Consider the following 26,522-nt stretch of genomic DNA (forward strand, 5'->3'; position numbering starts at 1 on the left):
TGCTGACCTTGAACTCCCAAGCTTTCTGCCTCACCTCCTGGGTTCTAGAATGACAGACATGTAAGACATGCACTGTCTCATCTGGTTTATGTGGTAGTTGGGAGTCCAGCCCAGGGCCTCCTGCGTGCTAAACAGGCACGCTACTAACTGAGCAACAGCCCCAGTCCGCCCTGTGCTTTAGACACAGCCTCTAAACTCGAACATATGGGTGAAGTTGTGTGCGTGTCCCTCTGTGCCCTCTGCTCCCCCAACCCCAAACACAGACACACACACACACACACACAGACACACACATTCACACATACACACACACACACATTCACACATAGACACACACTCACACACACAGACACAGACACACACACACACAGACACACACATTCACACATACACACACACATTCACACATAGACACACACTCACACACACAGACACACACACATGCACACACACAGACACACACAGATACACACACAGATACACACACACACATACACACACACACACACGCACATTCACACATAGACACACACTCACACACACACACAGACACACACGCACACACACACATTCACACATAGACACACACACAGACACACACACACATACACACACACAGACACACACACATACACACACACACACACGCACACACACGCACACACACACACGACATCTGGTGCCACCCTCCTACCAGGCAGAGGAGGAGGAAGTCCATGCGAGTGGGCGTTGCTGTTGGCTGACTTTGTGCGCACGTCAATGACACAAGCCAGGCTATGGTTCTGCGTGTGTTAAGGGCTCCTCCTAAGTGACCGTGGTTGAAAGTGACACCTAGTTTCTGATTACTGGCTTAAAGACTAAGTGTGAAGGTGAGCTTGTAGGCGATGTGATTGACGGTCCTTTAGAAGACAGCTGCATGGCAAACGTGGGCATTAAATCGGTTCTGATGAGGAAAGACAGCTGTGTGTCCAGCCAGTCAGGAGGGTCACCTCTTATCTTCCTCCTCAGGCTTTAGGAATAGGAACAGCAGGTGAAGGAGCCAGGAACGGAGAAGTCAGTGGTTGGGCAGAGGTGTACTAGAGAGCCCAGTCTGTGGGGACACTCTGGATGTCATCTCAGAGGTGTGTGCCAGGAAAGAGCCTCCTGGGCACCAGGGAGAAAGGAGAACAAACTTTCATCTTAGTTCTTACCACTTCTTCTTCTTCTTCTTCTTCTTCTTTTTTTTTTTTTATAACGCTGAGTTCTAAGCGAGGTCGAAGGTAAATGATGGGCAAGAATGGAGGGAAGATTCAGGGTACTGTTTGACAGGAGTGCTCCTGAATTTTTATGAGAATAGTGCACACCGTTGACGGCTATTTTCTGGTTTCTTAGAGAGTGAGGAGAAATTCGAAGTTTGGGGGAAGATTATGAAAAGTTTCTGTGATTAAAAAAAAAGAATAGACAAGATACAGAAAGAGATGATTCCCCACTGGCCTACAGGAGAACCAAGTGATAAGCGCCAGCCAGAGATTGCATTCGTCAGTCCCCGACAGCCACGGGGTCCTGCGTGAGTGGTGATTTAAGGAGGCTGAACACACAGGACTGGGAGTGGTTTGGAAGGGGCAGGGCACCGGAGCGAGTGAGCACTCAGGGAATCCTGTCAACAGATCACTTACTGTTCTCATCAATTAAGGGGAACATGGTTTCTGCCCCCACTTCTGCCCAGACAAGCCCTGGGGAGACTCCCTCCTCCCAGCTACCAGGCTTGTAGTGGCCACTAGTGACAAAAGAGTCTGGGAGGCTCCTCAAGCCACCCAACGACCTCATCTTATAAAGAGGGCAGCGTTCAGACCGCACGCTGCTCCTAGTATATGCTCCATAACAAGCAGTAGGGCCAGTTTCACTGTAGGGACTGGGCACTCGACAGTGTCCTATGCTTTGATGTCCTTCTCAGTTTACCACCATGAACATCATCCTGAAGTCTGGAAACACAGCCTTGTGCGGATGACTCTACACTGGAACCAACCTAGCAACTATCGGTGATTAGAGGTGACATTCCAGTAAGTCACCTGCGTGTTGGGGGGCAGAAACGTTGCATAGCAGGATGGGAATCATACTAGCATGGTGGGACAATAGGAAGATCAAGTATATCTTCTCTCCCTGCAGCAGGCCCAGCCCAGAGCACTGGATATGCTGAATCCAACACACACTTCCCATCACAATGGATGCCAAATCAGAGATATTGAGGTCCACTAGCAGGGAAGGGTGTTTAAAAATGGTCAGCTATTGAAAAATATCTAAATAGTCTAAAGCTCCTACTGACTTTGATATGATTTCTTGTTTCCCAACATTTTAATATAATAAATTCTGCACCCGGAGAGTCCCGGGCTCTGGACCAGCTCCTCCCCACAGTGTTCCATCAGCTCCTCCCCACAGTGCTCCATCAGCTCCTCCCCACAGTGCTCCATCAGCTCCTCCCCACAGTGCTCCATCAGCACTGTAGCTGCTCAGAAGTGTGTTTGTTACTTCTGCTGAGGCAGGTACATTGCCAGTTATGTAATCAGCTACTTCACCCCAAGGCTTGGAAAGCAGTGTTTACAAAGAAATGGGATGGAATGAAGTGTAAATCACTGTCGGTCCTGAAAGAGGCAGCATCCAGACAAATTAATAACACAAGTAGAATTTCAGAGACAGTCTCAAAAACTTAATGAGAACGCACTGTCCTCGGACAACACCAAATATGTTTAACTGTTGCTAAACAGTCTTTATTCTAGTGCAAATATTTCCTGCCTCTTTTTAAAGACCATTTATCTAGAATAACCCAGTTGGGGGAAACGACCCGTTGACTGTCCTCTGGCCCTCGCTCACATTATTCATTTAGGCTCTTCCCAGAACGAATGTGAATTTGCTAAGACTCAACCACAGCCAGTTTTAAAGCTCCCTGTAATACATCTGTTTAGAGGATTAAGTAGATGGCTTAGGCAGAATCTACCAGCCAGAGACAAGGCTGAGGGACCTGCATCACCAGGCAGGTGCATGCTCCCATGCCTCAGGGGCCGTCCACCTTGATTTTGAGACAGGATCTCTTGCTGGTTCGAGGTCCACATATTTGAAGAAGCTGTCTGGCTGCCCAGCCTCAGGGATTCACTCGTCCCATCCCCCAGCCAGTCCTATTCTCACAAGAATGTGTTGCACACCTGTTTTTGTTACGTGGGTTCTGACCGAGCTGTCTCTCACTTCTGTTCTCTTCACTGTTTATCTTGTTATTGCTAAGCCCTAGCCCTAACTAATATTCTCACCAATCTCTGACGGCTCCTGAGTTGGTCTTGATTTCTGGAATGATTCGGATTCCAAGAGGTTATGACAGCCTTCAAGTATCACATGTCCCAGGCTGGTCAGCTGTGAAGTGAGAAGACACTATTAGATTGTCATGTTGGCTACTGTCTCTCTTCCCTGAGTGAAGCCACTCAGACACTGCTAGTTCTTGTCTGTTGTCTTTCTTTCCATCCCTACTAATCCTTTTGTTTTGTTCTGTTTGCATTTTGATATCAAGCTATCAACTCATTACCCTTCTGTTCTGAATATAGAACTGGTCAGAATGCCACCTCTTCTCTTTGTGAGTTATTCCTTTTAAACAGTGTGTGTGTGTGTGTGTGTGTGTGTGTGTGTGTGAGAGAGAGAGAGAGAGAGAGAGAGAGAGAGAGAGAGAGAGAGAGAGAGAGACAGCACTCTGAGGGTGCAGGTCATGGGAGACCACCTCTTCTCTCTAGGAGCTGGGACCTGGACACCAAAATTGTAGCTTTATTGTTCCACAGTCCATGCCCTTACACAACAAACAAACAAACAAACAAAAAAACAAACAAAACAAGAGCAATATAATACCAACAGTTAAAAAAAACAGAACTAACAACAATAACAAAAACAATTAGGAAATCTGAGAGCTGGTGTTTGTTAAAATCTCCACTGAATATTTGGGTAGAATTCTTAATGATTTGTCTAGATTCATTATGGCTAAAACACCTCAGCCCATCCCCAACTGTGTCTCAGGTTCCTCAGAGGGAAAGGACAGGCATTGGGAGGTGACAGTCACTTATTGGAGAAAGTGCAGGAGTGGAGACAGGCCACACCTAGCTCCCTGAGGTGATATCAACCAGTCATCTGGGCCACATCCACAACAGGCTTCGCTGGTGGCAGAAACTGGGTTATGTTCTTCCTTTGACTTTCTTCAGACCAAGACCATGGTGCCCACCAGCATAAACCTATAATAGGCAGCAAGGATATTCCTGTAGCCAAAAATGGAAGGAAACATGGTTTATAATGATTAATAGCATGACATGGAAATCTCTAATTTTTTTTACTAAGAACATGATTTATTTATTTTTTCTAGTTCTTGTCTGACTTGTCAAACTGAGGGCAGTCTTATGGGGAAACAGAGTCCTTTTCCTTGACAAGGGGCGAAGTGGCTGCCCCTTAGGTGTTAATTGACTTTCAGAAATTCCTGAAATGATTGTCTGAGGCTGTGTTCTTGCTGGGTCTATCTTATCCTCTCTGCTCTTTCCTATCTAAGGAGCTTCTTGAGCCAGTGGGACCCCCTTGTCCCCAGCTGATGCTGTTCTCAGTTCTCACTCCGATGTCTTGTCATCAAGGTCCCTAAAGTCAAAGAGGAGCTCAAAGCTTGAGGGTCGTGTGATGCCTGTCATGTCCGGACACCTCTGGGGCACACTGCCAAGCTCAGCACAGAGAGGTTCACTGCTACTTAATCCTATCTTGTTAGATAGCGACTGCTTTCCACCTTCCCCAGGGCAATGGGAGGTTGGAAAGCGAGACAAGTTGCTCCTTCAGTGCAGCCGGAATTTTATCTCTGTAATTTTTCTAATGGGGAACTCTTTCTGAAGTAACGAGAACAGAGCGGACACCAAGGATACAGAGACACCCACAGCTCCATCATTGCCCCCTCCTCTGGTCTGGCCATGACGTGTTGTCTGTTGCCCTCACTCTTCATTCTTGAACAAACTGATTTCCCAGAATGCACTGTCCTGACATCCTCTGGGCATGGCATCTGGAAGGCCGTATTTCCTTCTTCTAAGTCAGTAGTTTTGTGTTCAGCGAATCGGCAAGGACGTGGGCTACAACCCAGCTCTGCTGTTCACCCCTTTCCTGTGGTTTTGACTCTCATACCAACATCTGCACAGAGGGAGAAGCGGACACTTTAAGAGCTGGTGCACGTAGCTTCAGATGGGACCATTTCTGACAGTGTTTCTTCCTTCTCTGAGGACAGGGTAGCTCTGGGAGGCTGGCAGTGTCCAGGCACAAAGTGGAGACGGCTGGAAGTCAGTCTTGGCATATGCTGGATGAGTGTGCTCCGAGACCTTCTCGGAAGCACCCAGGAGGAGCCGGCTCGGATTTCCACCACTCCTGTTTCCACACAGTTCCTGTGCTAGGAGTGTCCTGTCAACTACCAAAGCAAAAAAGAGCCAGTGGGCAGTCTGCACCAGACAGAGGTCATGCACAGTGCTCAAACAGACCCTTAAAAGCAGAAGCTTCCAGACTCAGATCTTGCCCTGTTGAGGAAGGTGCTTTTATTCCCCTGTAAGGGTTGGGGATGAGAAGTGGGTAATTACGTATGTATTCAAAAACAACCATTCTGATGCACTGTGAGGATGACTGAGCTCTGAGACCTGAGAGGAGTGACCTGGGTCAGCTCCTCAGCCCCCGAGGCCTAGGCAGTGCTGAGCTCACTGTGAATACAGAGAATTCCTAGCTTGTACTATACTCGTGTTCTGCAGGGATCTTTTACACCGGCCGGCAATCGCTTTTGGTATTTTCATTTTCCAGTCTTCATTCTTTACATATTAAAAGTGTGTTTACATATTAAATAGTGTGTTCTCCAGCTTGGTAACAAACGCCCAGTTGACCTACTATGAGGTTTTATGCACTGTCTTGAGAATCATAGTTTTCTTTGAAACAGACAGCAGCTAGGTCCAGAACCCACACAAGCAGCATCTGTATGTCCCCCCAACCTGGAACCCATGCAGGCTGCATGTGTATGTCCCCACTGCCCAGAACCCATGCAGGCTGCATGTGTATGTCCCCACTGCTCAGAAACCATGCAGGCTGCATGTGTATGCCCCCTCCCCCAAACCTGGAACCCATGCAGGCAGCATGTGCATGTCCCCACCACCTGGAACCCACGCAGTCAGAATATCCATGTCCCACCACCTGGAACCCATGTGGGCAGCATGTGTATGTCCTCACCGCCCAGAACCCATGCAGGCTGCATGTGCATGTCCCCACCACCTGGAACCCATTCAGGCAGCAAGTGCATGTCCCCACCACCTGGAACCCATGCAGGCTGCATGTGCATGTCCCCACCACCTGGAACCCATTCAGGCAGCAAGTGCATGTCCCCACTACCTGGAACCCATGTAGGCTGCATGTGCAAGTTCCCACCACCTGGAACCCATGCAGGCTGCATGTGCATGTCCCCACCACCTGGAACCCATGTAGGCTGCATGTGCAAGTTCCCACCACCTGGAACCCATGCAGGCTGCATGTGCATGTCTCCACTGCCTGGAACCCATGTAGGCCACTCACGCTCATCCACTCCAACCTGCATATCCTCATCTTCCAGGTATACACCCCACCTCTAACTCACCCTTCATTGAGAGACCAATGACTCAGAGCTAAAAAACAGGTCTTGGGTTGCTTCAGACACTCTCTTAAGGGAATGATCGTCCAGTCCATCAAGGATTCTGCATGCTGCTTGGGGGACGAGGTGATGAGTGAAGGCTGGGACCAACTGCACTGGCTGTACTTTATGCCAGGTCTGTTGCAGAACCTGAGTAGACACAACTCTGGGAAAGTCCAGCCTTGTTGTCCCCAAGCCTGCCAGCCCTGTCCAGTTTGTCCTCTTGTCTCTGATGCTGTCCTGCTGTTGTTTGTGGCTACAGAAGGCCAAAGGGAGGGCTACATAGCAATCATCCTAACCCTGAGGTTATCCAGGCTGGAGCCCCGCAGGGTCAGACCAACCCGGACTCTCGACTTTCTCGTCAGGTGCATGGTCTGAGCTCACCAAGCTCTGTGCTGTCGCTGAGGTTTACAGCAACCGAGATGGAGGATGCACTGGGTCACCATGCAGTCATGCAGAAGGGAAGGCAGTTTTCACAAGAGCCAGTGGCTGCTGCGGCTCCTGGGGCTGGGATGCAAGGGAGGAGGTCTGCTCTGATACTAGCTGATGAGAATGCAGAGCCCAGAGATGCCAAGACCGCTCGCTGTGATCCAAGCCAGGCGCAGAATAGACGGAGAATGTTCGCACACATGAAGTATCAGGTCTCCGCCGCTCACAGCCTGCGGTCCTCATCTGGAGCGTATGCATCCAGGTCCTGCCGCACCCGGGACTTTATGTCTGAGGGCCAGCCTACCAGGACAGGGTGTGAAGCAGACTCAAGGCACATGTGCCAGCGTCTTGCAGGCTGTGCCTTGTTTTCCCTGAGGAAACCCAGGGCCTGGTGCTGATGTAAGCGTTATTGAAAGGAAAACACTAGCTACCAGTTTCCCCATGCCGTGGCTGTTTCCCAAATAAAACTCTAGGGGTATAGAAAGCCCTTCAGGTTGTTAACATAACCCATAAATATACATAACTATGGAAGCGTGAGGTGGGAACATGTCACTCAGAATTGAACTGCAGCAGCAGGTTACAGCCGTCTGGGTAGGGGAGTGTGGAGTAGGGCCGGGGAAAGTTTGTAGATCATCAGGGGGTATTCCGAGTCCGTTTGCCAATGCAAAGCCAGCAGGGGTTACTCAGTATGGACTATTCTTTCATTTGTATCCGATCCCATTTCTTTCATCCCCACTTTCTGCTCAGACTGGCTTGTTTCACAGTTTCCATAGGGTGAGGAGAGGTGAGAGAAGGCCTTGGTACTCTGTGCTCTGTCTAGCTCCCTCTCAGACCTTCCTGGTGTCAGCACTGTCCCTTATCCAGGTCCTTGCTTCTGGAACTGACTTTCAGTGTGTCTTATGCCTGACAGCCAGCTGTTGGTATATGCTTTCCTATCCCTGAGTGTACAGGCCAGAAAAGACCCAGGACGGAGGGTCCACTCTCACATTTGGCCAGGGGATGAGGAGATGCCTGTCATGTAAAAAACCCCTCCTTTCTCAGTGAACACACTCTTGGCAGCTCCGCTCCTTTGGAAGGACCACCCTGGTTGGCTACTGTGGTATAGTCTCACCTGTTGCCTCCTGTATACTTGTGCATGGTGCTTAACTTTGTCCCTTCTCCTGGCCGCCAGGGTGCGTTGACTCCATCACTAAGGATGGTCTCTGGTCTTTATGTTCTCTGACACAGGCACCTTGCCTCTACTGTCCGCTTTAGACGGGCAGGTCTCCTGGAGCAACCCAGCCCTTACCCTTTTGTGACTGTCCCTCTACCTTACGAGGTAGTTTAAGGTTCCACACATGGTCATCAGAGCACCGGGGCTGCTCCGGTACATGGCCTGCCTGAACTCTGGGCTCTAAAGATTTAATTAAATAGGCCAGCTGTCACCTGGGAAATTTCGGCTTGCTTGAGATTACGATATATAGACCATCTGGCAAGTTTCCACAGGAAGGAATCCCTGCAGCCAAATACACCTTTTACGTTAACAACATTCTCCTTGCTACAGCCCTGGGGGACCTAGGAGTCCTCAGGAAATGAGACAGATTGTTCTGACCTTTCCTGAGCAGACACATCTCTACGTGAGCGGCTGGGTTTGGAGTAGATTTGCAGGCACTGAGACACTGAGTTTTAATTCTCACGCTGAGCCCATGGTCCACCTACATCTTTCTCCCTGCTGCTGCTGCCATGGAAGGGTTATGTGTAGGAAGATGGCTTGTCCCTTTCTGCCCCTCTGTTTCCCTTCCTAAGCCCTTCCATTGAGTGCCCTCATTAGGTTGTCACACACTGTGAGAGCATCCAGCTCCTACCCAGCTTCAAGTCTCTGTGTTTGAGTGTTCCAGGGCAGGATCTGGTGAACCATGGTGAGATTGAAGCGTCTTGTTCTTCGGCAGTGAGGACACTCACCCCATGGGGGCTTGCATCTGTAGTCCTTCCCTGCCACGGATTCTAAGGTAGAAAGAATCCAAACACATATAGATGGGTGTGGTTTTCTAAATACAACAAGCACCATCCCGGGTCACACAATAAAGATGGCGCTGCCTTGTGTGCGGTACTCTGGATGTGTGGGATCATGGTGGGGATGTAGTGGCTAGTGATGTTGGAGTCTAAGGAATAGGAAGGGAACCCTGGACAGAGGAGCCGAAAGACAGTGCCCTGAGTACACTGAGGCTTCAAGCTAATCTGTTAAAAAATGAGGTCTTAATAATTTATTAAGACAAGAATGAGACCTAAGTAGAATCAGCACCATTGATGGCGAGCAGAAAACCAGACCTGTGGATTCAGAGTGAAGAGAGCCAAAAGCCTGGGAACCTGTGTCCTTAGAAAAGCTTCCTATGCTTCCACGTTGTTGTACAACATTGCAGCATTAGATGGTTTTCAGAGAGGAAAATCTGCTAAGTAATTGACTGGGTCCTGGGAAGATGGGTTAGACAGGCATAGTCTTCCCTTAGAGAATTTCCACTTTCCTGAACCCTTATCCTGGAATTACTCGGGCCCTTTTGCTTGAGTGGCAACCTGGAGAAGAGAACACTTTAGTGACTTGGAAATGTAGGCATAGGTGGTGTTTTCTGACGTCGTAACAACATCCCCCTCACTCCGTCCTTCCAGGCTTGATGCCCTAGTGAGCTGGGAACCATCTCATTCAACCTTCTTTTCCCAAGCCTCTCTGACAGCTAGTCTGTGAGTGGTTGCGGAGCTGGGTGGCGACAGCAGTGTGTGTCACACCAGAGACACCCGAGAAGCAGCCACTGCACGAGTGCACGGTCCCTCATTGGTGCCTCACCAAGGAGCCCTTAATTGGTTATTTTTACAGAAAGCTTTTAGCTGTGCACAATCATAGATCTAATTTTCCAGGATACGTTTGTGCCAGACACCAATAATTATTCTGTACTTGACAATATTTTTTACAAGATAACTATTTTTAAAGCATAAAAAAAAACCCCAAACAGAAGCCAGGTATAAAAGCCATCAGTCTTCCATCCTGAAAGAAAATGCCTTTGTCCCCAGTCGGTGATACGACCATGCAGGCATCTGTCACTCACTAGGTACTTTAGGTCAGTGAGTATTCATCTTCTGAAAGAAACGCTGGCATATTAGACTTACAAAGCCTAGGTGCAGGACTTTAGGCTTACCATATTTCATGTTGGTTCAATGTTCCAGTAACCATGATGATTTGGATCATAGTTTTTAAAACTTTGGCTATCCAACCTATTGAAAAACAGCCCTCATCTTTGTACTGTTTCTGAACTTGATTGTCAGGCAATTAATGCCTTTCTTCATTGAGGGCATTGTGAAAAACCCACACAGAAGGATGAAGACAGAATTTTATCTTTCCCTGGCATGGCTGTGCCAGGTTGGCACTGATCCACGACGCTATCCCTCAGTACTCCTCATCCACATGTAAGCTAGTTAACTCTGTCATTGAGTTAGTGGCCCTGTTAAACCTTGAGGTTCCCAACTCATCCTCCTGGGTTCCAAATGCAGAAGTTGCCTCTGTCTCTTGCTGCCCCCGAGGAGTTTTCTGAAGCCCAGCATCTTGTTTGTCTAGGTGGGCTGAGAGGAATGCGCCCTTCTTTGTCTTCTGAGAGTGTTGGTGAGAAACCAAACAAGACAACCCCACTTCTAGAAGACAATAGTTTAGGTGACTAATGACTGCTTTCTTCCCTGGAAAACTAGGCTTTTCTGCCATTGGGAACCAATCAGATCAGTCCCTGCCAAAGGTCTCTGAATGTGTTTTCTCTTCCATTTCACAATATTGGGGATGAATCCCTACAACTCTGGGGAGTCTCAGAACTGAATAGCAGGGAGATCCTAGGTGAAGTTTCTCCTAATCTGTGTGTCTAATTGTGTATCAATGGCATCTCCTACATGCCTAGAATTTTCTTCCTATTTCTCCCTTCCAGGAAGTCCCACCCGTACCTACTGCCTAGCTATTGGCCGCTCAGCTTTTATTATACCAATCACAGTGACATCTTCACACAGTGTACAAATATTCTGCAACATTTTCCCCTTTTGTCTAAATAAAAAAGAAAGTTTTTAACTCTACCCCAGTAAAACTATATACAATAAGAACAATTATCAAGTAAGAATTACATAAAAAATGTTTAGTCCATATGTATTTGGCAAATTTGGAGAAAGTATCTATTCTATCTTAGTGAGTCCAAAGTTTTATATCTAAACAATTTTCTATCATAATTTGTATTATCATCCTAAAATATCTTTTTATACTCCAAAACATTATCTTAGATTAACAATTTAAGCTTTTATGTTTTTCAACCTTATAAACTTTCTATCTCTTTTGTAAGATTTTTTCCCTGAATTTGGTAATAAGGAAAACTGTATACTACCTAGTCTTCAATCTAATCAGAGGACCAAGAAGGATATAATATTAACTGAGTAACAGGAAGTATAGAGCAAGCAACTCCCAAAATTATAGAAATGACAGAGACATCTGGCTGCCTGGACAGTCATCTAAGTTTCGTTCCTCTGCAATGTTGGGGCATCCATCTTCAGCCTATAGGCATAGAATATCTGACAGACTTTTCTGTGAAGCATGAATTTTGAAGGACTTTCCTGCCTTGTTTTGGCAAAGTTCATCAGTTACCTTCTTAGCATCTTGCTCATCTAGTTTGGACAGTATTCTGCCAGCAGTCGAGGCAAGGGCAATATCTACCCCGTAGCTAGCTTTGCCACATAGAAAGCAAACTCCATTTGGACAGTCTTTGATACCCATCATCCTATTTTGAAGTAAATTACTGCTGCCAGGAGAAGACATGTTTCATTGTCATGAAAAGCCTTGTGCTATTAGAAAAATTTTAAATATAGGTCTTTGACATGTTTGAAGACATTTGAAATATCTATTTGAAATAGATCTGTTTGACCTTGAAAACATACCTAACATGACTATAAGTTTGATTGTTATAGATGACTATTACCCTGTATTTCTTTATTATCTTAAATAGCTTTCAAGGACTAAAACTTTACATTTTAAAAATGAACTGCATAGGTACAATACCTTAAATAAGAATAGAAATATACATACAGTATAACAAAAATAACCTTAAATTTGTATCACTATACAAAAATCCATACCAATGTAAAATATTTGAGACTAGTGGTTATTCATAAGTAGACTCAACAATCCACCCTTTTATCCCATCATTTCTGCACTACCAAAGACAAACCAGCCTATATCTCAAGAGTCACTTTCTCTTCTCTCTTGGTATTCAATTCTGTTTAAAAGCTAAAAGTAAAGGCACCATGAGCTGTGAAGACCTTAGATCTCCCTGTTCTGTGTTTGAACTCCTGGTGATCTGTAGGAGCCTGAAGAGGCCAACCATGAACTGAGTGAGCACTCAACTCCAGGGATTCCCAATGGGGATGTGCCTACTCAGGATTTATATAGACCTCACTCAGGTGTTTGTGTCTTTAGACACCTCAGCCTGTGTGTGCAGCCAGAGATTGTTCTTGCTCGACACAAGTTTGTGTTCTTTATTCCTCTCCTGGTTGCCTGGTCTCTGAGTAAAGAGCTCTATGTCCATCCATGACCCAATCATTCCGCCTTGAGTCCATGGCCCATGGGTTACTAGAGTTGCAATCAAGTATGAGATTTATTTTTAAATACAAACAATGATAATTCAGTTTTAGAAAGCTGTTACCTGATAATATTTTCTGGGCAGTTTCTGCACAGAAACCTTAACTCAGGAAAACATCAAATAGCAGTACATGTTTATTCTGTTTCATGACAGAGTGAGATCAGCCAGACTAGGGTGGAAAGTGAACACCAGAAATGGCTCTGACTCTTGGAAGAGACTTCCAGTGCCACATTACAGGGTGGGATACATCCAAAGATGCTCACTCTGCCTCAGGATACCTGTGACCTCAGCTTTGGCAGGAAGGACACAGACAGGAACCTGGAGAAATCCCACGGGAGTCCTACAGAAGTGCTCTGAGTGTTTCACATGACCATGCTCCCCAGACATCTCCAGCAACAGTTCCCTCTACAAGTTCCTTGAGAGGTTGGGATTGCGGCTGTCATCAAGGCCCTTGGCAAATTTTCACCATTGTTCTTGGGAAGCCCAGAGAGACATCAGGTACCAGCAGGCCAGGCTTGAGGACAAATGCTTAGGCAGCTCCTTATTTCAGACTCACCCCTCAGATTCCTCGTGTACATTCATCTGATGGCCCAACCTACAGAGAGTTAAACCAAGGCAAAGGTTTTCTGGGATGTCATTTAAGGGAGGCCCCATGACTTATATCCATAGCTTCTTTTAAGGATGAGAGTGATGGCAGTCCTATACAGGCTATATGACACCCATGTCTGGATTTTTCACACCAGTTTGGTGTTTTCCTGGGTCTTGGCTCCTAAGCTAGAGCTGATTTCCATCAATGCATGTGTGAGAATTTGGCAGCATGCATTCCAGCCCCCAGGAACTACACTTCAAAAGATGGAAAACACAGGGGAAAATAATGAGATCTGAACATAAATATTTCAAGTACAGAAATACAGAAACTAGCAAGATAGAGTCAACATAATAATGGGGATTTTTTTTAATTTTATAGTTGGGAAGTTTGGTGTGATTTCCACTAGAGCTTTCCCATTCTGACTTGATCCCTCTGTGGGGTACAGCCTGGAGGGAGGATTACCACATCGGCTTTTCACACCTGTAGTAAGCCACCTCAGCAGACTTTCCTAGCTCTGGTTAGTTGGTTGCCTATGTCTACATTTTTATTACTTTCATAGGCCTGAGGTTAAACAATAAGAAGATTTGAGTTAAGACAGCAGGAGATTGATGGGGAATGGGTTCTGGGCCCCAGGGCACATGACCCTAAATGAGTCTGTGGCTGCACAATAAAGAGATGCTATTATCTTGGAACAGTCTTGTTCTAGGAATAGCTGTGTGCCCGTGTTTCAGAGGCCACAGGACCTGGATCATTACTACTGGTGGCTAAAGTATCAAGCATTTCAGCCAGGCCCATTTCCCACTCCCTCCGCCTCTAGGTGGTGGAGTCTTCCTTGGGCACAGGAAAGGGCACAGGAAAGGTACTAGCTGGGCTGGGCTCACAGCAGCCTCTTGCCTGCTCACAAGGGGCTGCCTACCTTCCCCTCCCCACCCCCTCAGCAGGGAGACTGAAGTCATCTGAAGCCTTTTCTCCCCTCGGTTGTCCAGGGAGGGTAAATCTGTCTGTCCTTCCCGTCCCTGTGGGGTGAAGAGCGGTGAGGAGAATGGAGGGGATTCCAATCCTGGTTCAGTCACAGGGTCCATACACTGGCTTCCTGCAAGCCAGTCTGGTCACAGTTCCCTAGATCATCCACCTTCAGGTTTCCACTAAGCTGGTGAAAGGGTCATGCCTCTGTCTCTTTGTGTCTTTCTCTCTTTCTCAGTATGAGGTGTATCAATTTTTCAAGGCTGTCGAGCCTCTAAGGCTGGCATGGTGGTTTGGAGAACCTGTGTGTTGAAGTAAGTTCAAAACAAACACTTCATGCCATGAGCTGGGTGCTATGACCTGACCCCTACATATGTCATACTCCCACCATGCCTCAGACCCCTTAGCTCCTAGAAATGCTTGTTCAAGAATGCTCATGGGAACTCTAAGCTTAAAGAAAACATCACCATGACCGTTCCCCACTGAGAAGTCGACTACTGCAGAGAGAGGGACTTCGGGCTATAAGCCCAGTTCAATTGGTAGCAATGCAACAACTCAATGCAGACTTTTTAAACTCATCAAGAATCAACGAGCTCAAAATACAAAACATGTCATCAAACAGATACCTCACACGCATGAGGTCTCAGACGTTGAGCAGCTCAAGGCCCGTGTTCTTACCCCAATAGCTGGCCCCAATCTCACAGTGTTTTGTTGGACCGGGGCTAACACCGTTGTCGTGTCTGGCTGGCACCGGTATGAACCCAGGTTAGGACCACACAATCTCTTCTCTCCGTAAACTGCTCGTTGCCAGCATTGCCTCTGTGTGGGGTTTCCTTGCGGGAGCCAGGCATGCCATGCAGGTTGTGGGGAGAAAGTGTAAATTCATGTGATGATCTGCAGAGGAGGCTTGCCCTGCAATCAAGGAGTCATGAACATGTATAATTCATGCTGGAAAAAATCATAAGCATAAGCAAAATTACTGAAATTAGTAGTCTTTAAATAAAAGAAGTCTGTTTTTTTAAAATGAGAGTGTTTCATAGAGAGTGAAAAACACACTTATTTTGAAAGATAAAACAAAAATACAAGTTTTTTTTTAAGGCATTGACTATGAACTGCACTTATGAACTCAATTCTGTATTTACTTGGAAAAACCCTCCTAGCAGAACTATCTCTAAGTAAAGTGACGTTCCTGCTACATCAAGGCCTGCATGCCTACTCCTGACACTCACCGTGGAACCCCAGCATTGCTGGAGGTCTTCGGGCCCCAAGACAAAGCATTACCCACTGAGTCCTGCATTTCCTGCAGCCTGTGTCTGGGTGGAGACCTAAGGGTGCAGAGGAACACAAGGGCTCACTGCTCATGAGCTAGATAACAGGTTAAGATGGGAGGACTGGGAACTGGTACCTGCAGAGCTAAGGGTTTCTGCCTACAACATCAGACACTGTGAGGCCACACAACGTGGGCTCACTGCCCTTTGACCCCAAACCAGGTCAATCCTCTTGGATGTTTGCTGGAGTACATCTCCCTGGTGACACAGGTTAACATCATGATGCAGCTACATTTCACATCTGTATCCTGAAGGAATCACCTTCAAGAGCTATGGGTTGTTTTAGCGTTCTCTTCCGACCACTCAAGGCTCATATCTGTTTGTCTTGGCCCTTCCAAGTAAATACTTGCACCTTACACTCTATGTATCACAGAGGCGATATTGCCCTAGGCTTTGTCATGGGGACAAAGGGCTCTCTGATTCTTTCAGGGAGAAAATAAGCTCAAGGTGCTTGGCGACGAAGGTAACACAAACCTGGGTGGTGGCAGATGCGGCCTGCAGACAGTGCTGGACCTTCCTCTGGGTCTGTGTCTCACACCTCCACCCTCGTGTCTGAACACCCACGTTCAGGAGACACCCCTTCTTAACTCTCAACCCAGATTGCCTAGGAATGCCTTCCAGAGTCCTCATTCCAACCAGTTCCACCAATTCCCCCCATTCTCCCTTCTTCAGAGGTGACACTGTATTCCTTTCCTATTTATTGATAGCCCTAATATAGCAACCATAGGTGGCAGAGTCTATTATGGCTATCAGTTACCCCCGACAAAAGGAAATAAGGTCTTCATACCCAAGCATCCATCCCAAGCAAAGACCTTCTTGATTTTGATTGTGACCAGATCTCTGGCTCTCCACAGGTCCTCAGTGGACACTCTCTGAGCAGAGGTGACCAGTGGCTACCTTCTCCATATTACCCTCTGAATCTTTTGGCTCTAAGCACTAGAGAGCTCATGGGTGCACCCCAGGGTTTTGCACAGGTCCACTGTGCTCCCTCACGATGTCTCTTTCCTCATGGGTATCTTGGGTTAGCTCTTTACAGGGCTGGTACTTAGGAAGCATCATCACATGGGCCTGCTACATCTTTTCTGTCCTGTGTCATCTCTGATTGTCACAGAAGGGATGGCTTCCACCCACAGCCTCTGCCACCTCAGGCTTCTGTTTCCTTCCTGGAGAATGCCTCAGGGGATACAGAGCCTTTTCTCAGAGATCTTTGCCCAGTGGTTATGGTTTTTACTATAGATCCTAATCCATTCTTTTAATTGAGCACAGAAGAGATACACAGTCTTTCTAGTCTCACGTTCCACAGCTCTATGAAAGACTCACATCTGTTTTCTGCTACAATGTTTAATAAGTCGAAACAGATTTTCACAGATCCTTGCCATAGGCAGCTAGCATTGACTTGAATCATAGTAACAAAAACCCAGGTGTTCAAAAGGAAAGCCATGAAACCAGAATGTCTTTAACCACACCAGCATGCTAGTCTCTCTGTGTAGCTGCCACAACTCACGGTAGAGATAATATCTCAGACTTGACAGAGAGGAGTCCAGGGAACCCCAAGGGGCTGAGTAGAGGGAAGCTGAAGAAGAAGAGCTACCACGCATGTAGAATGCTCTGTGGAAAACTGAGCTTTAGAAAGAACAGCGATCTCACATGGTCAGATCTGGGCCTCAACGGTGTGAACTCCCTTGATCCTTGAAATGTATTGATCTGGTGTCCAGAGTGGATCTGCCCCTAAGGAGGCCACCACACATCTTCCTCTTATTGTTTCTAACCAGATGTGGAGTTTCAGGAGATCTGTAGTAATGGCTGACAACCTCTGGACTCACTCCCCTGGGTTAAATCTCCCTGTGTGGATCCCGGCTGGGAGAGGTGTCTCATGTAACAAAGGGATACCCATTCGTGCCTTGTATCGTGGTTTTGAAGATCAACCAGAGGCTGATCTCTGTATCACGTCATAATTCAACAACCGCTAGGAAACACGGCTAATAGTTGCTGTACATCAAGGTCCACACCTGTGAATTACCAAGTGCCTGTGTCTGCGGAGTGCCAGTGGCACCATCCTATACAACGTATCTCCATCAAACCAGCACATTCTTATGAAGCCCTCTAACATACTAATTTCTGAATACTTAATCTTTTTTTCCATTGCCCAGAAAAATCTGTTATACTTTATGGATTCCACTAACAGAGAAAAAAATGTGCATTTTTTTTAGGTTGTCCTGGTGCCAAAAAGCATGAGTTTCTGACAAGCGTCCTGGATGCACTCTCCACAGACATGGTTCATGCTGTCTCCGACCCCTCTTCTTCCTCTGGCAGGTATGCTCTGTCTTGCTACGGAGCCGTGCGCTGGCCAGAAGCCCAGAAATGTGAAGGAATCTGGAACACTGAAGCCTTCCTGGCCAGTGGCCAAGAGAGCTTAGGCAGCTCACGAGGCTGTAGCTAGGTCTAGAGGAAAGGACCCTCTAGGCCAGGAAGACACTTGGGAACAGGCCCTACTCCTCATTGTCAAGGGTCCTGGGGCCCAGGGAGGGCTGTGAAGGGGGATGTACTTTTCTTTGGGTGGATGTTGAGGTTGAAATTGAGTCTGGGAGTTATCTATTGGGTTTTAAATACTTTGGAATTCTGCAACAACAACAACAAAATAGTTTGTTTTGTTTTCAAGTTAGGGTTTCTCTGTGTAACCCTGTCTGTCCGGAACTCCCTCTGTAGACCAGGCTATCCCCAGACTCAGAGATCGGCCTGCCTCTGCCTCTCGAGTACTGGGACTTATTTACTGTAGAAACCCACACAGCATGTGAGGTTTATCTCCTTATCCAGGTTCAAGTATACAACTCAGGGCATTGATCCTGCCGATACAGCTCTGGCGCTAGAGATACTTTCCTTGTGCACACTGGAGATACACCAACGCCTGAGTTTTGTTTCATGTTAGAACCTGTGGTGCTGTGCCCCCTCTGTCTCATGGTACAGAGTGATAGAGTTCTCCAGGTGAACAGCTGTGGCACTTTAACACTTAAACTCACTCCTGTGTGTTCACAATCTCCCATTGTGTTTTTGAAAGGAAATTTTACTTTAAGGCTTTTATCTTCCTGAAAATGGTGGTTTCTATCCCAGCCTTGCAGTGAGCTCCTGGGTGTCTCATGCATGCAGTTTCCTTAGCAAAAACCCTTCCTTCATCTTGTGGGGTTTTTTTTGCTATTTTTTTTTTTTTGCATAAGGGGAGAAGGTAACACCAAGGCAAAATGTCACAGTTACATAATAAGCTAAGGCAAAAGAAATCACCTAAATTTCAACTTTATATTCCATACTGTGGAAGTGATTGGCATGTGTTCCAGTATCCGACACAGGATAGTGCCAGGGAGCCCTGTCCCTGCAGGCCATTGGCTTCTGCTTGCTGTGTCTGCACGCTTAATGAGGAAAAGTCATCTAAAGCAGTGGACAATGGAGTCCACAGAGCCCAAAGTGATGGCACAGGTCCTCCACCTCGGGTGACAGGTGAACATGGTCACTACACAGCTTCAAGGTCTGACCCACAGCCTGGCTTACCTGTGTTTTAGCACGTCCAGCTTGAAAAAGACATCGATCTAGTTATAACTTTAAACATTTTAATGTCACCTTCCACTAACCTTTTCTATTTAAGTCCATCTCATATACACAGTAGAGAGATGATTGCATTAAGGTAGACACTCTGGGGCGTAGACATCCTTGGTGGATCCTGGTGGCTGAACCCACCTATTGGCTAAGGGAACCCAGGTCTCAGGAGAGTGACTTTTCATTCCAAGGCTTCAACCAATTGAATAACCACAGTGTACACACATGCTGTGGTGTCCCTGGTGCTGAACACACTGGCGGGGCCATTACAGATTACTCTTCTATGTTGTATTTGAAAGTGACTGTATCAGACATTGAGCTGGGACAGGCACAGGGATTCGGAAAAGGAATCAGAGCCAGAGGGTACGGCAGCTTCAGACTTCTGCCTGATGTGGTCGTCTCTCATGCAGGCTGCCGGAGCCAGACCCCAGCCACACCCTGGAGGAGAGGGTTGTGCACTGGTATTTCAAGCTGCTTGACAAGAATGCCAGCGGAGACATCGGCAAGAAGGAAATCAAGCCCTTTAAGAGGTTCCTGCGGAAGAAGTCCAAGCCCAAGAAGTGTGTGAAGAAGTTTGTGGAGTACTGTGATGCGGACAATGACAAGTCCATTACCGTGCAGGAGCTGATGGGTTGCTTGGGTGTCACCCGAGAGGAGGGGAAAGCCAGCACCAGGAAGCGCCACAGTAAGCCTTAATTCACTACTCTGACCTTGGTTATTTTTGGGGTTCCTGTCTATGGGGTTACTTCCTGGATGTAACAGGTTGCCTTACGGTCTGTTGTATTGGAGAAACATGGTATGCTGTTGTCACCCTTGTAGAAGAAATGATCACAGGTGGTCACAAGCTGCCACCCGGTCGGGAGAACAGCAAGTCTCAGGAGCATGAGCTCACTGTAGCTCTGGAGCCAAACCAGCTATTGTTCTAATCCTAGTGGCTAACTGTTCATGCATGCCTTGGTTCCTGATAGCAGAACTATTGGTGATAACCGGCCAGCCCAGTCGGTAGACTCCACCGGAACCTTCAGAACCATCAGGCCAGGTCAGAGGCAGGGGAATCATCGTCTTTAGAAGATCAGTGGACCCAGTGGGCTTAGCTAGCCTAGCAGATAGGCATATGTCTCTGTGGAGCATAGTCTATGTCCCCAGATGTAAGAGGAGTAGAGGGAATCCCAGGATGATGGAGCCTCAGGTTCTGAAATTCAATTCTATGATTTGGTGACCAGTTTCATCAACACGCAGGAGAGCATGCAGAGCGTGAATGCATTTCTCCCTCTGTACCTCTGAACTGAGCGGCTGTGGTCAGGACAGCGTTACGGTAATGGGCTGAAGGATATTTAGGTAGCCATCTTGAAAACAAAGAGCCAGCTTTCTAGAAATTAGCAAGAATCCCCTCTCAATGACAGAAATCTAGCCTGGACCCTGATTTTTAGTTATATAACATACCATGGCATGCAGTACATGCCACAAATGGAGAGAGATATTTTGCCTGACGGTACAGCTCACAGTTGGGATATCATGAAAATGGCAACCGGGGTCAGCGTGTTCCTTGGAATGAGGTGTTCACCTGCACAGAACAGAGGCTTGCCGGGAATCCTGAACTCAGAACAGGCTTTGGAGGCAGAGCTAGTACAGGTGCTACCCTGCAAAGAGGGAACATCGATTGGACATCAGCAGGCTCAGAGCAGCCCTAGAGATGGGATACCTGGTCCTGGAAAGGAGAGGACAAAGCAACAGTCAAGGGAAGGTAGAGTCTTCTCACTGCCTTTAAGTGGCCTAGTAAAACTCGCGTGAGTTCCTGAGGTTGGAGGTGGATATGGGCTGAGGAGACAGGAGTATCTGGGATTCTGACCTGTGTGTACTGTGGTCCACCAGGCACCAGGTCATCTAATGCTACCTCGGCACTAACAGGGAATTGGGAGAGATGGGGCAAGTCCACTGGGGATCGATGGCAACTGTCCATGGCCAAGAGAGGCCGGGAAAAAGCAGGAAGTCAGGTTGGAGAACCCCAGAGACCTTGGGAAAGAAGGGAGGTGTGGCCAGGTGAGAGCCAGAACTCTGAGCAGAGGCCAGAGTGAGGCAGGGGCCACCTGAGGTAGAGGGTTTGTGTACCATAGGAGTGGGTACCTCACTGGGAATAGGAAGGGGAGACCTCCAGCCCCCAAGTCAAGAACAAACAGCACCTGTCCCTCAGCTGTGATTTCAGGTGAAGATTTTGGTAAAATGAGCCAAAGCTAATGTTTCCTAATTTTAATACTGAACCGAAATACTTAAAAGAACAGAATGTGTGTGTGTGTGTGTGTGTGTGTGTGTGTGTGTGTGTGTGGCGGGAGAGGGAGGGTCAGTACGGGCTCATAATCCATGCATTCCTGGGAAAGTTCTGGAAGACCACACTTTGTGGTTGGTGAACCCATGTTTAGGATTTGGGATAAAAAAGCCATTCTTCTAATGTCAGAGAGGGACATTGGTATCATAGACAGTGTCTGTGGTGATTAAGTAACCTGTGCTGCCAAATCTAGGTGCAGGGTCTCTATGGGTGCATTGTCATCTGACCGAGTCTGCCCACTGACGATGCTGAGTCTGTTGTTAAACAAGAACTATTTAACTAGCAATAATGTCTCTTCCCTTCCCAGCCCCCAGAGGAAACACTGAAAGTACAGCCAATAGACAGGTGAGTGTGTCTGTGTTACAGACTTTATGATATTCTGTTTACTTACACTTTACAAGAGAAATCTGGGGGTGGGCATGTAGGTTTAGGGGCAACAGGGCAGCTTAGCTGAAGCAGCTCCCCGTGAGAGCATTTGGAGCTAAGAAGCCTCTTTGACAAAACCTGCTTTCGATCACTGACCCGCTGAATCCTCCATTTAAAGATTCTGCTGTTTTTTCTAATTATTTGAAATTTTAATTAATTTGTTAATTTAAAGACGGGCTTTTGAGTGTGTGGCAAAAGTGGTTTGGGAAGCTGGTTTTGCAGTTTTTTCTTAGATATTGAGGAGATTGCCGGGATGGGAGACACTCTTGGGTGCCCCTCAAACAGCCCAGTCACCCAGAGACCTGAAGAGGCCCGAGTTGGGCTTCCAAAGAGATTCTCAGTTCCCTGCTGTGTTAATAAACATTTGTGCTTCTGAGGCCACATTTCTAGATGTACAATTAAAGGGCACAGCTGTGGTCCCCACATCCCAGCCACAGCCTAAGTGGGGACACTTTCCAGGGTTCTTCCCCAAGGCCAGACGAGCTGCTTTGCTGATGACTCTGGTGTGTTGGCTGTTTGCTTTGGCTGCACCTGTTTGATGCGGGGCAGACGCTCTCCGTGTGATGTGGGTTTTAAGTAGGGACCTCCGGCACATACCTCGGAGGGAACTGCAAGCCGTTTCATTAGAAAAGACGTGTAATTCGTTTTCCTTTGTTTAGCAAATGTTTATGGTTTTAACTTTTCCAGTTACACTGCAAATCACTTACGCTTGCGAAGGGGGCAGGTCTGAGAGCAATTACCCAGCTCCCTCCAAAGGCTTCCCAGGGGCTGTTTGCTCTCGCTAATGGCAACCATTGGCACACATGTGTCATGCAGTCTTAAATACCCCCACTCAAAAACAGAGCCTTGCACTTCAGCATGGTTCCAGAAAAAGACGGAACGGTGTAGTTTCTCCATCTTTCTTATAGTAACGCAAAGCATGGAGTGAATCCTACCATTCTCGCTGTATGCCATGGGGTGGGGTCAGTGGGCCAGGAACCAGAACGTGACTTGTTTTTCTAGGCAGCTTCATACTTGTTCATCAAGGAATAGAGCTGTGCCCTCTGGGTGCTGGGTATGGGTGCCAAAGTCAACCCTCTTCCCCAACGGTTCTGGTCATCTTCAGTAATAACTGTCTTTATCTATAACTAAGACAAAACTCGTATCTTCAGTAATGACTGTCTTTATCTGTAACTAAGACAAAACTTGTATCAACTTAGTATAGGAGATATTTACCTACTCATGGTGTTATCAGAAGGGAGGAAAGACAACCTCAAGTTTAAAGTTTAGTATTTTAAGCATCACACAAAGTTTTAGTATTATGGGATCAATTTCTACTTGTACAGATTGCTACACTTGGCAAAAAACGGTGGATGCTTTTCTTAACAAAATGACTTCCCTTAAAAGTCCCTGTAGCGAGGGGCAACAAGAGACCCCTATTATAATTACAAATGCAAGCTGTATTTCTTCTTAGGTAAAAGAGCAAATAGAAAGCTAAAAGGAAGTGTTTAAATGGCATAGAACTGTCCAGGCTGGTGGCACACGCCTGTACCCCCGCTGAGGTCTAGTGACAGCACGGTTGAGGTTGCCCTATTCTAGTGGTTTGAAGTCAATGCAATTTCTCTCAGATGATGCATTTTCCTAGTGATTGCCAGGGGAGAAGGCACTTCCTACACAATGCACCCACTCATCCTTCCCTCCCAGCTACTCTATTGTTTCCTGTCTGGTTTCCCTTAGCAAATATGTTTACTTCCAGCAGCGAGCCTTGGTCTGCACAGAGGGGAGACGGGCACATCCTCATAAGATTGTCTTTTTTTTCTTTTCTAGCCCAGGAAACAAGGATGAACAGCTGACTGACTATCCAAGGAAGTTCCTAGACATGTGGGGATCCCTCACCAAAGAGCTATTAAAAACGAAAAAACGTATAGTATTTGCACTTTGTACTTTAAATGTAAATTCACTTTGTAGAAATGAGATATTTAAACAGACTGTTTTGATCTGTGAAAATGGAAGGCTGGCTTCAGGAAATTAATCACATACAATGTATGTGTCCTTGTTTGACCTTAAAGATCTGTGCTGGTGGGATGGGTTTTGAATGCATTTCCATTTCATTTCCTTGTCCTTTCGTGGAGGGCCTGGTTTGTACCCTTGCCCTTTTCTCTGCCTGCAATCTCTGTTGGCTGGCTCCCAGCATTCCTGATGCAAGCCAGAGGACTATCACTTCCTTAGAGGCTTACAGGGTCATGCAGTTTACATGCATGGTCACCTTGTCCACGGTTGCCTGTTCCGTGAGGTTTTGCTGTCTAGAGATGCCACTCGATACCGTGGGTCACACAGGCACTAGCTCGAGCATAGCCTTAACCTCTAGTAGCCCCTGGCTGAGGTTCTGCTGCCGGACTGTCGTATCCTGGTCTGAGCTTCTGCTTGAGTTTTGTCTCTGTTTGAGCCAATCCTGCTGTTAAATCTCCAAGGAGCTGAGAGGGCCAACTCCAGAGAGTCCTCCTTCAGAGAACAAACCTCACCCTGGCAGACTGACTCCATCCCGCCGACTCAGTACCCAGTCCACCTGCCTCTCTTCTAAGTGGCTGTGGCCCTTCCCAGGGAACCACGTCTTCTGCGGAGACCATGGACCACATCTTGAGGAAGACGCAGCTATAATGCATCATCCCAAGAGTACTGAACATCAGGCAGCTAAGAATATCACTCTCACTCTCTGGAGGCCTCCAGGATAGGAGGGAATTCATCCAAGGCCCTTATGGGATGAAGGTTAGGAACCGGATGCCCATGCTGGGGGAAGCTGGCCTGACCTGTGTGTATGGTTGGCTGCCATCCTCAGACCCAGAATCTGGTCTCCAGAAACAACTGCAGATCCAGGAGAACTGGGGCAATTCTCTCAGATCAGGTTCTAATTGGAAGCCTCCCATGGCCCCCAGCCTCTCCGTGTATGCCTGTGGGTGTGTGTCCACATTCTAAGGCCTTTGCTCATTGGAACTGTCTGGAGATAAGAACTGACCGGCTCACGTGCATGCCAACATGGTCTACAAAAAAAAAAAAAAGTATGATCTCAACTGTTTTGGATAATCTTTTTTATTTCTGAACCCTGAATTTAATCATTTTTATTACATTAAATATGCTATTAAAACCGTATCAGTCTTCTTTTCAACAATCAGTGATTGTTTACTGCTGACAAGTATGGTTTAGAGCATTTTATGTGGATGAGTGTTGTGCCTTCGTGTTTGTCTGTGCTCCTCTTACATCCCTGGTGCTTGGTCAGCAGAGGGCATCAGATCTCCAGGAACTGCAGCTATGGACAGTTATGAGCTGCCACGGAGGAGCTGGGAATTCAGCCTGTCTCCTCTGTAAGAACAACATGTGCTCTTAAGCACAGACTCATCTCTACGGTGCTACATAATTGCTTATTTAAAAATAATATCCACTAGTTGGAGCCAAAGGTGCAGGTGCCGGTCCAGCAGCTTTGGGGCTGATTTTGTCCACTGAGGCTGTGCGACTTGGGACGTGTTCCCAAGGTTTTCTGAACCTCAGGTTTTCTCCTCTAAGACAGGCATGTTGGCACATTCCCCACGGCAGGTGGGATGGATGAGTTAAGGGTTGTAGATGCCTCGGTCTGCCCTGTGTGGTACACTGGAAGTTTCTCTTCCTTCATTGCATGGCAGAGCCCCAGGACGGATCCACAGCACCCACTCCTGCTTCTCCTGTTGCAGACACTCTAGAGATGACAGTAGCAGCAAAAATTTGCCTTGTTTTGTAAAGTTAATGCTGTTCCATGAGTCGAATTGCCGGAGCCTTGAATATGACAGCGCCTTCTTCCACCCCAGTGTCCAAAGCTCCGCACCATCCTGGCCTACTCTGCAATAATATTTCACTCAGACTCTCGAAGTCCCTTCTCCACTGGTCAGCCTCTTCCAGTATCTCTGCTTCCTCTCAGGGATTCCCAGTTCAGAGCAGCGAGACCCTCAGTCTGAGCATCGACAACATGAAAAGGGGAAGGGGTGAGGAGGACCGAAGGGCACAGAGGGGAGAGGGGCTTAGGCCAGGTTCTGAAGAAGGCATGAGAGAACAGGATGTTCAGGAGGCCGGCAAATCGTGAGCGAGGCAGGAGCTGCATGTGGTTCTCATTGAAGACATTAATACCGAAAACTTAAACCAGCAGCTGGCTTCCCTCTCTGCCCGCAGGGGCTACATTTAGGGTTGGGCGCCCTCCTATTTGAAAAAGCATCCCTGCTTCCTTGTCAATCTGCTTGGAGGCTTTTAGAGGCACACCGAAAATCTCATAAATCATTTGCACAGATGTCACACCCACCTGAGCTGTTTCCATGATCAAGGTGAAATGTTTCAGCTCTCGCTGAAACTGATGCAGACATGAGTCATGGGACCCTAACTGCCAAGCACAAAACCAAATCTCACAAGCAACAGAGCTACTCCAGAAAGCCAGTAAAAAGACGTAAAGGGTGACATCAGAGGAACGGCTGACGATGGTGGCAGTGATGGTGATGTCATAATGGTGGCATTGATAACAGAAATGATGGATGTGGTGGTGTTAATGATGGCGGTAGTGAAGGTGATAGTTATATGATGATGATGG

At 47.2% G+C, this 26,522-nt stretch overlaps 1 protein-coding gene across 2 annotated transcripts in view; it reads left to right on the plus strand.

The window, feature by feature from the left end:
• The window catches only part of Smoc2 (SPARC related modular calcium binding 2), a 131,021-nt gene extending 105,953 nt beyond the window's left edge, over window positions 1–25,068 (plus strand). For both annotated transcript variants that reach the window (XM_041680126.1, XM_041680127.1), the window contains exons 10-13: window positions 17,817–17,919; window positions 19,602–19,876; window positions 21,822–21,859; window positions 23,747–25,068. In XM_041680126.1, coding sequence (XP_041536060.1) covers window positions 17,817–17,919; window positions 19,602–19,876; window positions 21,822–21,859; window positions 23,747–23,764 — 434 coding nt within the window. In that variant the 3' untranslated portion in view covers window positions 23,765–25,068. The remainder of the gene's footprint in view (window positions 1–17,816; window positions 17,920–19,601; window positions 19,877–21,821; window positions 21,860–23,746) is intronic.
• The last annotated feature ends 1,454 nt before the right edge of the window (window positions 25,069–26,522 follow it).

This window comes from Microtus oregoni, unplaced genomic scaffold, assembly GCF_018167655.1.
Source record: "Microtus oregoni isolate MIOR12 unplaced genomic scaffold, Mior012 000033F_ref0000390, whole genome shotgun sequence".
Classification (NCBI taxonomy): domain Eukaryota; kingdom Metazoa; phylum Chordata; class Mammalia; order Rodentia; family Cricetidae; genus Microtus; species Microtus oregoni.